Below are 12,317 nucleotides of genomic sequence, written 5' to 3' on the forward strand. Positions count from 1 at the left end.
ATTCAATCACAGCCAAAGTGGCATCAGTTGAGTGGGTCCAACCATTACAGTGTACATGCATCAAGAAACAGATATCTGGTGCTGAGAAGATTTGTATATTATCATAAAATGTCACATTTAAGTTCCTTTTAAGTATTACAATAAAGCTTTAACATATTACTAATCAATACTTGATTCTGCAATTAGGAACATGAAGACCTAATTACACATCTCAGGTGCATCAATACTCACTCAACATTTGTTGACTTTTTTGTTCTTAATGATTATTCTATAATTTATACTTATCTTTGATCATATGACTCAGTAAAAAACAACACAAAGTGAATGAAAAGAGAAACAAGAAAATTAAATTCTATCAGAGTCAACCACACAGAGGAGGAAGATTTACTCTACAGTCAGAGAAAGAGGATGAAAATTTACACTATGTGCTCAAGAGGACAGGATCTGAAAACTGGAAAGCATTTGAAGTAAGTGAACATTTGTGATTCAAGGAAATGACATTCATTATAAATAACATTAATCAGTTAAAAATGCTAAGAGAAGAAGGAAGAATATGAAGTATCCTATTAACTAAATATGGTATGTACAATGTATCTACAGATTACTCGGACCACTGCAGCCAAGCAAGTAGTCTATCTTTTGTAAAGGTACCAATGACAACATTGGTAATGTGAACACTACATAAAACGATCCATGGAAGTGATATGTGTCTCAGGCTTACTCTATATCAATAAAACATTCGTCATAACATAAAAAAGCTGAGAATTCTTAACATTTAAATTGTTCTATGCTGTAGTCCATCTGTCCGGGGTCTGGAGTACCGGCCGGGGAGGCCAGACACTGCCGCACCAGTAGTATCTTACACACACATAAATAATAAGTATTTGTACATTACCACCACCACCACTTGCAGGTCTCAACCATTAGAGTGGTAATTTATCTGGGATGGGAATTTTGGCCACTTCATAAAACACTCTGAAAGCACATAAAAGGAAAAATGTTCAATATAAAACAACCATTCATCTCTAATAGTGATATAGTTCTTTGTGTTATACAGGAACAATACTACTGTGATTGGCATGGGATACAATTAAATGAAGCTTTATATATATTTGGTGAACATCAGAAAAAAACACAGGCAGGAAGAACAAGAACATCCAATCACTTACTTGTGGGAGTACTTGTTGCGGATGGTGCTGAGGTCCTCGTTGGGGGGCTGACACATCATGTTGTGCAGGTACTGAGCCAGGTCGTAGATGTCCTCCTGCTTGTAGCCTGGAGGGGGATCACACGCTGTTTAATATGCATCCTAACTATTCCTCCCACATAACAAACAATACAGTAAGAGAGCCAAAGAATAAGACAATGTAGCAGGAGAGTCAAGGGTTGTTGATTTTTTACATTTTTTCTTTAATCAAAAAATGTTGAAGTATTCTTGTATCATATTTCATTACCATAAGTAACCTGGTTGGCTGCTTGAGCCAGTCTTAAGACTGACCAGGAAAGGAAGCAGGGCAGGGGGAGACAAGTAGGGGAGGCAGGGCAGGGAGAGGCAAAGAAGGGAGGCAGGGCAGGGAGAGACAAGGAGGGGAGGCAGGGCAGGGAGAGGCAAGGAAGGAAAGCAGGGCAGGGAGAGGCAAGGAAGGGAGGCAGGGCTGGGAAAGGCAAGGAAGGGAAGCAGGGCAGGGAAAGGCAAGGAAGGGAAGCAGGGCTGGGAGAGGCAAGGAAGGGAAGGCAAGACCAGGACCTCACCTGAGTAGTACTCCAAAGTGGGACTCCACAAGGGCAGGTGACCCTTGATGCAGCGTGAGAGCAGCAGGGCAGCAGCAGCCAGGGCCGAGTCTGAGGCATCTATGAGGTTGTACTCCATGAGGCTCAGCTCCAGGATGTAGCGGGTGAAGGTCAGGTCCTCCATGCCCACCTTGGCGCACTGAAACACAACCATCGATGAAACACCATCCTCAGGGCTACATTAGGGTTGCCGAGCTATTGCTGAAGTTACCCATGGACTTGTGCTCCCCTAAAAATGCCTCAAAATAACCCAGTTTTAAACCTATAGAAATAAAGGGAAATTGTGCTTTTTATAAAAACTTGTAACCTCTACTAAAATATTTCAAAATGATGGAAGAAAAGGAAAATCGTTCCTCTTACAAAAACTTGTAATGCATGACCTCTAAATATTTTCCACAGGACATCTTCAGAAAAACAAAACTGTATCAACCTTGAGCCCTCTCATAACTTTAGTGCCAAGTTAAACCATACAACATTTTACATCTATTTTCAAAGTTTGGTGTCTTTAATATTAAAAGTTAATGGTGGTACTGTTCCCTAGTGATACCTCGGGATATTTTACTCAAATTTTCAAAGCTTGGTGTCTAATATTACAACAGGCAATGATGGTACGGTGTCCTAATGATAACTCGACATATTTCACTCTTACTTCCAAAGCTTAGTGTCTTCCCTATAACAGGCAATGGTGGTACAGTTCCCTAGTAATACCTCGGCATATTTTACTCTTATTTTCAAAGCTTGCTATCTTAAATATTATAACAGACAATAAAAAGAAGACGAAGAAGATGAAGTAGACAACGGCGAAGAAGAAAAAGAAGGTGGTACAGTTTCCTAGTGACACCATAACATAACCGATGGCATTGGCATTCACCGAGGGAAGAGCAAACAAACAAAACCTTCCACCAAGACTCACCCTTGCGTATCGGCGAAGAAATCTGTACGAGAGAGGGACTCCAAGGTCGAAGCCGATGGCCTTGAGTATCTTGATCTCCATGGCCAGCAGCTCCTTGCGGTCATAGGCACCGTCACAGATATAGAGGAAGTCATCAACGTAGGGAGGTGTCCGTTCCTATTGGGGTGAGGAGGAAAGAATCAGTTATTTGCTTTGTCCGTATTGCTAAAGTACTGTATGTGTTATATAAATCTTTTGGGACTTGATTTGACTCTTTCTCTGCAGGTTATAGTGTCCACACTCCTCCCTCTCCACCTAGTTCACCTCTTATACCAATAATAATAATGACCTTGATAAAAAGCTAAGAAATATGCATTCTCCTGTGCCTCTTGCCCATAAGTCTCCCTCTCTCTCCATACTATATCCATTATGCGTTATTTATTACGTAACTCAACATAACACACTCCCATCCATTCTAATCTCAATTGCACAAATTTATCAAACTCAGTCACCATCACACCCCATCAAACACAATACCTTCATCAATTTCAACCATCATCGCTACTCCCATCAACTTTATACTCACCACCACACAACCTCGTCCAGCTCAACCCCCTTCACTATCCCATCCCATGACCACACACCACTCCTATCAACCTTATACCCACCATCACACAACCCCATCAAACTCAACCACCTTCACTATCCCATCCCATCACCACACACCACTTCCATCAACCTTGTCCTCACCATCACACAACCCCATCAAATTCAACCCCCATCATCATCCCATCCCATCACCACAAACATGAAATTCAACCATCACCATCACCACTCACATCAAATTTACAAGCGATGAAGAGAGCCGTGGAGCCGACCAGCTGGAGGGTGTCGCGCTTGATGATAATACGGGTCAGGTACAGGTCAAGGATCTTCACACCCAGGTACAGAGTCTCGTGGTTCAGCTCAAACGACTCCTGTAAAGATGGATTGGGGTGTCACCTGCCTGTCTGACAACTACACTGTAACTAGTTTATCATATACTGTTCACACGTGTTCTGCAGTGGTTTGGGTATCAGTTCTTGTCTGACTTCTACACTATCTTTTTTTTTTTTTTAACGTCTACGCCTATAGCGCCAGTAGGCTTGCTTGAGGGGCCTGGATGGTAGTCGGCCCCAGCCCGTATTGGAGCAGGCAGGTGTTTATAGTGGCGCCATCTTCTCTTGCCAGCATTACCAGTTTATCACCATTCATATGTCTTCTACAGTGGTTCATACATGTCTCGGATCACTTCCTGAACCATCAATCCACACACTCGTACATTATATACCCTTCACATTACCTTCTACACCGTAACTATCATTATTACCATTACTAGTTTATTCACACGTGTTCTGCAATACATGTCTTGGGTTAGTTCATGAATCACCACTCCACATACTAGTACATAATATACCTTCGCATCACCCATACAAGTGCACACTTAGTCGTGGCAATGCTAATGTCTGTAACAGTGACAAACAAAACTTTTTATTTCACTGGATATTAAAAAAAGAGCCATGTACTTTTTTTACAGCAAGGGAGGCAGTTCAAGAGGTCAAAATACATAAACAGCAACATAAAAACACACTAGACGCTGCTCCGACAAAGGAAAATAGAACGAGAGGCCAAAAGAGAGGTCAATCACAGGTGGAGGTGTCTTGAAACTCGATCGCCTTTTGAGAGACTATGTAACCTTGTGTAAAGTGTATGTAAGCTGTGTATTACTCAAATCATCTGTAAGTGTGAGGAGCTGCGGCTGAGTGTGAGTGACCCGAGTAACCCACCTGCACCTCTACCATCCAGTTCACCAGGATCCGTCGCATGCTCTTCATCACGTCCGGCTGCCTCTCGATGTACTTCTCAATCACAAAGTTTTTCTGAAAGGTTCCCACATGTTAGTGCCGCCTCAAGGATAAAGTCTCACAGTAATGTACTTCACTGACAAAACAAAAACAATTAAAATAGCCCACTAGATGCTATTCAGAACAAAAGAAAAACAACAAGAGGCCAGATAAGAGGTCAATTTTGGGTGGAGAGTTGTCTTGATACTCTCGTCTTGAATGAAATAATTAGTATCCATTTACGATCAAGTAGACTAAGAATCTTTATGAAGAGAGCAGATTTATTAACCAGTCCCCCCCCAAAAGAACACACCTCCCTCTCCTGGTAGTACTTGAAGATGTCAGAGGCATAGTTGGCCACAGCTGTCGGGTCATCCTTCATCTCAAGGTCATAGTCATCCACTCCTTCAGGCAGCACCTCCTTTACTGGCTCCTCCTCTTGTATTTGTGGTATTTTCTTGACCACCGCAGGCTGCAGGGGACTGTGGGGCCACAACACTTTTATTTGCATGGATGAAGGGGATGTGCTATGATCAGTATCCATAAATGCACAGAGACAAGCTGCTGTGTGCAAGGAAAAGTAAATACGTATTGAAATTCTCACCCCTCATCTGACTGGAAGGAATGCCTAGAGGAACATGCCATCTAAGTTACATGTATCTTCATAGTAACAGTAACATAATGACCTAACTATTTTGTACACTCTGAAACAAGCAAAACCTGTATCTGTTGGAGTGAAAAAGGAGAAAGCCTAATATTTAAAGTGTGAGGACAACAATTCAAGGAAGGAAAGTGTAAGACAGACAACATGCATGAGTGATATAATGGCATGACATGGAACAACTTACTTTAACTTTAACATCAAATAAATAACAACACTAAAACAACCCAATGTAACATCAGTGAAAAAAAAAAGCTACTGCAATGAAACTTAATTGGAGACGGTGAAACAATTTGCTATAACCACATAATCTGATGTTTACGAGATGTTCTAAAGCAAAATGAAGAGGATGGGACTACAAAGGTCGCGCCTCACCCACCTTCCCTCCGAGGCAGTGATGTAGAGAGCAGAGTCATCCATAACGCTGGTCTTGGACTCCTGGGACGAGGCCGCCAAGGTACTCTGAGAGCTCGGCAGCGAGTCGCAGAACGAGACATCCTTGCCGAGTAGGTCCTTGATACGTGACTCACTCTCCTCGCCGACCTTCTTCTGCGTGGCCTGCACCTCAATGATCTGTGGCAGCTGTTCCCCGGTGGCCTTGATGGAGGACAGCTGAACGGCCTCCTTGATGGTGCTGCCCTTACCTCCTGCCGCCTTGATGAGGGAAATTGTCGACCGGGAGTGTTTCAGCTTGGGCACCTTCTTGGTGTCCCCCTTCTTGCCATCATTCAGCTTTTTCTCAATGGCCTACATGGTGGAGAAGAAAGACTGTATATGAAGTGCATGTATGGGTGATGTGGAAGGTATACAATGTACTATGTGGATTGGTGACTCAAGAACTAATCTAATGCATGTATGAACTAATGCAGGAGACATATGAATAGTAGCAAACTAGTAATGGTAATAAAGATAGACTCATACCCCATAAGGAAACACAAGAATGTTAAATGAAGGGGTTTTTTTTATACTGAAGGAAAAGTGAAGGCTGATGTGAGGATGAGCCTTGAGGTAATGGGGTGGCATAAGAATCAAAGAGTAAAAAAGAAGGAAGATTGGGGAGAGGAAGTATCATAGGAATTTTAGAGCAATGTGACTTGCTGAGGATAAAGGAGATTGAAGTAAAAGAGGTGGTGTGATGTCAAAAGAACCCTAGAGCAAGATCCCTAAACAGTTGAAGAGAAGGGAGGCTGGGGTAAGGGAAGAAGTAATAATGTATCATAAGAATATTGGAGAAAAATAAGTATTTGGCTGAGGAGGCAGAAGACTGAGAAGGGAGGTAATGGGGTGTCATAAGAATCTTGAAGAAATATATAAGTAAACCAAAAGGTCCAGAATTAACTGAATAGCACAATGGATGGAGCAAGAGTTTTTGAAGTCTGGGCATGAAGCAGGGAATGGTGGAAAGGGAGAAAGTAAAACAAAAGTGTCAGGTCTGGAGAAGATATTGAAGATGGAACAGGTGACTGGAAATTGATAGAGAATATGTAAGACAGTTAAAATGTAGCAGGACTATACACATGGAAAGAAGTGGTTTAATATGGAAACACATATTGCAGATATTAATGGAAGAAGTTAGAGCTTAATCCAGGCACACCAGTTTTAATTTTGTATATACTCATGAAGGCTTTACTCAAGAATGAAATTTATGGGGTCAACTATTACAGATATTTCAAGTGGACTAAAATTTATCCCATAATCAAAAACTATCACATCCCAGGTAATTATCATAACACTGTTTGAAGCCAGATTGACCTTTGAAGGAATGAATCAAGAATACATAACACTATATACAGTGAGGTTCTAAACATGAGTCCAGATTCAGCAAGGACATAGGAAAGAATTGGGTTACCAAAAGAGTGGTGAATGAGTGGAACAGGCTTGGCAGTCAAGTTGTGAGTGCCAATATGATAGGTACATTAAAAAGAGATTAGATAAATTCATGATAGAGAGGTTAGGTGGGGGTCAGGTCCACAGGATCTGCCTCGCATAGGTCTACCAGCCTCTTGCAGACTCCTTACATTCTAATGTTCTTGTGTATATTATTATCAGATAGTTATGTGTACCATATGGTGTACCCGCGTATATGAGTACCTGAGAGAGTAAAGCCCAAACAAGCAAAGCGTGACTCGTCCGCCGACTTGATTATCATATTGATAAATCCATAAATTTGATTGCGAGAGAAGGGAGTTGAGGAAGGAGTGTTTAAACCCGCCGCGCCAGACGGCATTTCCCCCTCCCAACCCTGCCCTCCCCCACACCGGCAGGCAACGATCATCGGCGAGCCGCGCACCTGGCCAGACGACCTCCCCGCGCGATGCAAGGCAATGTGGCGCGCGGCAAAGCAGGCATGCGGCAAGAAACTATGCATGGTGCGGCGACCGTGCAACACACACTGATACAACTGATGCCAAAGGAACAGTAGTCAAGATAAATAAGTTATACTATTTATTCATTATTTGGATATCATATACTGAAGACGTGATGAATTATTCCTACAAATGGAGCAAAAACTCCTTTCTGTAACCTTGGAGTCTCCCCTTCCCTCTCGGCTACTCGGGTCGGGTATGAATACAAAGCTTTTCCCTGCACCGCGATCCCAGCGGTTTAAAACCCCACCATGCTGTTTCCCAGCAGCTGGACGGCACCGTGCAGCCCACGAGGTTACCAGTGGCGGGGCCAAGCACGAGAAACGTCTTCCATACTTTCAAGCTTTACACGCAATTTAAAATTCTGTTGCTACTAGGGAAGGGACTGTGAAAGGACAAGAGGGAATGAACAAACTGAGGAAAACAATATGTAAAAAGGATATAAAAAAAGAGCTTGGAATAGTCTGGATTAGGAGACAATTAGAGGTAATAAGAACATCTCGATCCATGAATTTAAAGCAAAGTTGGAAAGAAAAAAACGAGATATGAAGACAGGACAATCAACATGCTTAGCACAAATCCGGTATATACAACTGTAGGTAAGATACGCAAGAACCAGACCCACGAAATGAAATGGTCAAAACATATACGAAAATTTAAAAGGATAGGCCATGCATGACAACCTGTAATAAAGCTTGATTCAATCCTCACACACACATCGCCACACCACACTTACATTGGTGATCTCCCCGAGTGCCGAGCGTTTCTTGGGGGCCTTGGTGCCATCGGGAGCTGCCTCTGCCTTGCGCTTGAGCGAGATCCCCTGCAGCACACCGGCGGTGGTGGAGGAGGTGGCGCGGCCGGGCAGGGGCGGGCGAGCGAGGTTTTCGTTCATGATCATTTTGTTTTGCGATCTGGCGGACAGCCCGCGTGTGCCTGCTCGGGTGGTCATGGCTCCTGTGTGGGGGAAGGTAGTGAGGTTAGAATTAGTGGTTGTAGTAGTAGTAGTAGTAGTAGAAGTGGTGGTGGTGGTAATGGCAGTAGTAGTAGTAGTAGTAATGGCAGTAGTAGTAGTAGTAGAAGTGGTGGTGGTGGTAATGGCAGTAGTAGTAGTAGTAGTAGTAATAGAAAAAAATCCCCCTTAATTAACAAAAATATATTATGAAAAAAAAATCCCCAGCCAACAATAAATAAATAATAGCCTTCACACGCATTTATCAATTCATAGGTAGGAAAAAAGATCAGCCTCCCATTTTCAGGTCTTTTTGCTACTGCTTCTAATTTTCTAACTAGAGAGAATAAAGGAATTGGTCCATCTCATAATACCAACACCTTGTCCACTATCTTTTCCTAACTATCAGTAAAGTAAGATATAGCAATGGGCAAAATAAGCTTGAAATTCTTATTCTCATTCTTATAACTTTTATTGCAATCTAGAACCATGAAAGGGCATCAAGGGAAATTAAAAAATAAAATAGAAACCCAGAGTCTCCTTGATGAGTAAACATGAATATGAAAAGTTGATTGATTGATAGTTTATTGCTGAAAAGTAAGAGTGACAATGAAGTAAGAGGAATAAAAAAGGGGGGATAAAAACGTGACAGTAATCAATGTAAAAGGGTTAAGTTTCATAAACATAAACCACACAAGCTAAAAAAACACTTGGTCAACTTTTGAAGCTTGTAATAATGGTAATTTCCCTCTCTTCCTCTCTCGATCTATATTCATCCATGAACATTTGGTATATAATAAACTTGATCCACAGTGAAAGGGATGGGGGTGTAATATAATGCCTAGCTATAACCTGGCAAGTGTGATCAATCTAGTAAACGAATTAATTAATAGATCAATAAACCAAAAAATAAACTCAGCTCATTTATGTAGATCCGTATTAGAGATTATAGTAAAAAATAGAACATATATCACCTAATTCAATCACCTGCTGTTTTGAAATGTTTTATCCATATGAAGTGCATGAACTATACGCATATTAATTGCAACACTAAGTTACCACAGCCTGTTCTGCCACATGAATTGCCTATATCTTTACTTGTTCTGTCAGTCTGTCAGGAGCTATGGATTAATCAGGTATGGAGAAAAAGTAATCCAGGTGTATCAGGTTGACATATAACTCGCAGAGGCTTCTTTTATCGACAAACAGACAATTTTATAGCCATTGAAGGGTGTAACAATGCCTAAGCTTCTATATAACCGATAGACATTAACAAGAAACTGGAAAAGAACAAGGGTCAAAACTAATATGCTTCTTTGGTTATACTAGTGATGCTTATTTATTAGTTTTACCTTCACCCAGAATTATATACCCATAAAAGGTGAATATTGATTCACCTTCCATATATAACCCGCATAATTACCAAATAGGATGAAAACTAACACTTCTTGGTTTTACTAGTGATGCTTGGTCTAGTTTTACCATACATAGACAACTATATAGGCATTGAATAGTGAATATGTCTAGGTTTTCGTATATAAACAGCGTAGACATTAAAAAAAACTGGAAAAATAATGATGGAAAATAACACTTCAGTTTGTTTCTACTTTAGTCTAGTATCACCCGTCTAGTTTTACCTTCAACCAGACACGTTACGTAACCACTCGGAGGAAATATAAACCCTGATCTGACAAACAACCCACGTAGACATGAAAGAAACGCTTTAAAATGATGAAAAGCAAACATTAATATCTTCCTAGTCTGATGCTCACGGGGCTTCGCTTTTAAAAGATGTGCGCGGGAAACCTCACATATATTTTACCCTCAGTGGCCACGGGGACTATTTCCAGCTACCAAAGTAAGGCCATAGTTGTTTTTGGTGAGTTTCCTGAGTAAAGAAATAAAAAGAACTCGTGGGCTGGCGTGTGGAAGGAAAAAATATTAATGTGGTAGGACGGAGACTCCACCAGCCACCTCCTGTTGACTCCACATCGATTTAATATTTTTACCCTGTGGCCTCGGCGATTGCTTCCACCTGGATTTCCACTTGCCACAACACGGCCAGGGATGTTTTGCAAAAGTTCCGTGACAATATAAGTAAATAAAGCTCGTGGGCTGGTCAGTAGAGGGAAAAAAAGTGTTAAAATCCCCAATCAGGCACCTCCTCCTGACTCCACATCGATTTAATATTTTTTAACCTGTGGTCTCGGCGATTGCTTCCACCTGGGTTTCCACTTGCCACAACACGGCCAGGGATGTTTTGCAAAAGTTCCGTGACAATATAAGCAAATAAAGCTCGTGGGCTGGTCAGTGGAGGGAAAAAAGTGTTAAAATCCCCCATCAGTCACTTCCCGCCGACTCCACATCGATTTAATATTTTTTAACCTGTGGTCTCGGCGATTGCTTCCACCTGGGTTTCCACTTGCCACAACACGGCCAGGGATGTTTTGCAAAAGTTCCGTGACAATATAAGTAAATAAAGCTCGCGGGCTGGTCAGTGGAGGGAAAAATGTTTAAAATCTCCATCAGCCAATCCCTCCCTTCCCCATGTCAACATTCCAGCCGCCCTCACTTTTAAGCTGTTTTTTACCCTTATTTACTACTTCCTCCGTACTTTACTGAACTAGAATCGTCATCCATACCTTATTCGTTGTTTCTGTCGGTTTGTCTGTTGGCCCTGACGTCTCCGCCTTGAAAAATATGGATAAAATTGCAGGACATCAACGACACCAAGCCTTCAAATCCCACCCCGCCAGGCTACTGCTCGCTGATTGGTTGACCCGCCCGAGCCTCAGCCAATCAGCGGGACGAGATGCCAGTGACTGTAATGTCGTACGCCTTTAGTCTAAATTGTCGTATTTTAGTCGTATTACAGGTAAATTTGGTAATATACGCTATATCTGCTGCTCATCTCCTTTCCATTGGCCCTTTGAGTGGAAGCTAAGGCAATATTGACTATAAAATCACTATATTCGGTGCGATGTCAGGACAATTACCCCTTTGTTGTATTTTACATCAATAAATATTTCATTTCAATTTAATTCAATCCAAAGCTATTTTCACAGTTTATTTATCTTTAGACTCTTTCCTACTATCCTCGGTAGGTTTAAAGATCAGTAAATGAGATAAATGACTACACAGAAGTATTTCGTCAGGCAGGGAGCGAGGTATGGATGTGTATCGTTAATATATCGTAATTATCGTACATCTAGCCACGATGACCCGTCCAAGCTTCAACCTATCAGCGCGCGGCTTTTTTCCCTCCCTTCATGACGCCATAAATATGAACATTCCTCATAAACATTTCTGTGGTTATATAATTTCTCATCCTAAAAGCCTATGAATGCTAACAGAAGGCTTTCCAGATATAGGCCTACACTATTTTTTCTCTGTATTTTTATTAATTTCTTACTCTCAAAGCCTGTGAGATTAGGTAATAAGCTGTACTTTCCTATATATTTACAGTTCTTTTCATATCAAGGCCTATGAGTGTTTGAGGAAGGCTTGCAGACATACACATTAATATTTGATCTATTTTTCTTTTCTCTCAAAGCTATACATTTTCCTCTTTATTTTCTCTTAAAGCTATATATGAGGTTGATTATTTATTTTATTTTCTCTCCATTTGCTGTAGGTTGATTGCGTTTTTTATGAATAGTATTAATTCTCTCTCTCTCTCTCTCTCTCTCTCTCTCTCTCTCTCTCTCTCTCTCTCTCTCTCTCTCTTTGCTACTACTACTACTACTACTACTACTACTACTACTACTACTCT

The 12,317-nt window shown here is 41.4% G+C and overlaps 1 protein-coding gene across 1 annotated transcript; it reads right to left on the minus strand.

The window, feature by feature from the left end:
• Positions 1-76: 76 nt before the first annotated feature.
• Positions 77-11,313, minus strand: LOC126981177 (G2/mitotic-specific cyclin-B3-like). Its single transcript, XM_050831896.1, has 10 exons — positions 11,188-11,313; positions 8,330-8,550; positions 5,607-5,974; positions 4,880-5,048; positions 4,510-4,602; positions 3,523-3,660; positions 2,705-2,860; positions 1,753-1,930; positions 1,170-1,275; positions 77-975 (listed from the first exon to the last, which is right to left on the minus strand). Exons 2-10 carry the CDS (start codon positions 8,543-8,545, stop codon positions 924-926), a joined length of 1,476 nt encoding a protein of 491 aa, XP_050687853.1. The 5' UTR covers positions 8,546-8,550; positions 11,188-11,313; the 3' UTR covers positions 77-923.
• Between the last annotated feature and the right edge of the window lie 1,004 nt (positions 11,314-12,317).

The sequence above is a fragment of the Eriocheir sinensis genome, chromosome 4, assembly GCF_024679095.1.
Source record: "Eriocheir sinensis breed Jianghai 21 chromosome 4, ASM2467909v1, whole genome shotgun sequence".
NCBI lineage: Eukaryota > Metazoa > Arthropoda > Malacostraca > Decapoda > Varunidae > Eriocheir > Eriocheir sinensis.

Coding starts and splice junctions, on each gene's coding strand:
- LOC126981177 (XM_050831896.1), bottom strand. CDS start 8,545: ATGACCACCCGAGCAGGCACACGCGGGCTGTCCGCCAGATCGCAAAAC. Junction 3,661..4,509: donor ACTGGATGGTAGAGGTGCAG/GTGGGTTACTCG, acceptor CCATCTTTACAG/GAGTCGTTTGAGCTGAACCA. Junction 1,931..2,704: donor TTCTTCGCCGATACGCAAGG/GTGAGTCTTGGT, acceptor GTTGTGTTTCAG/TGCGCCAAGGTGGGCATGGA.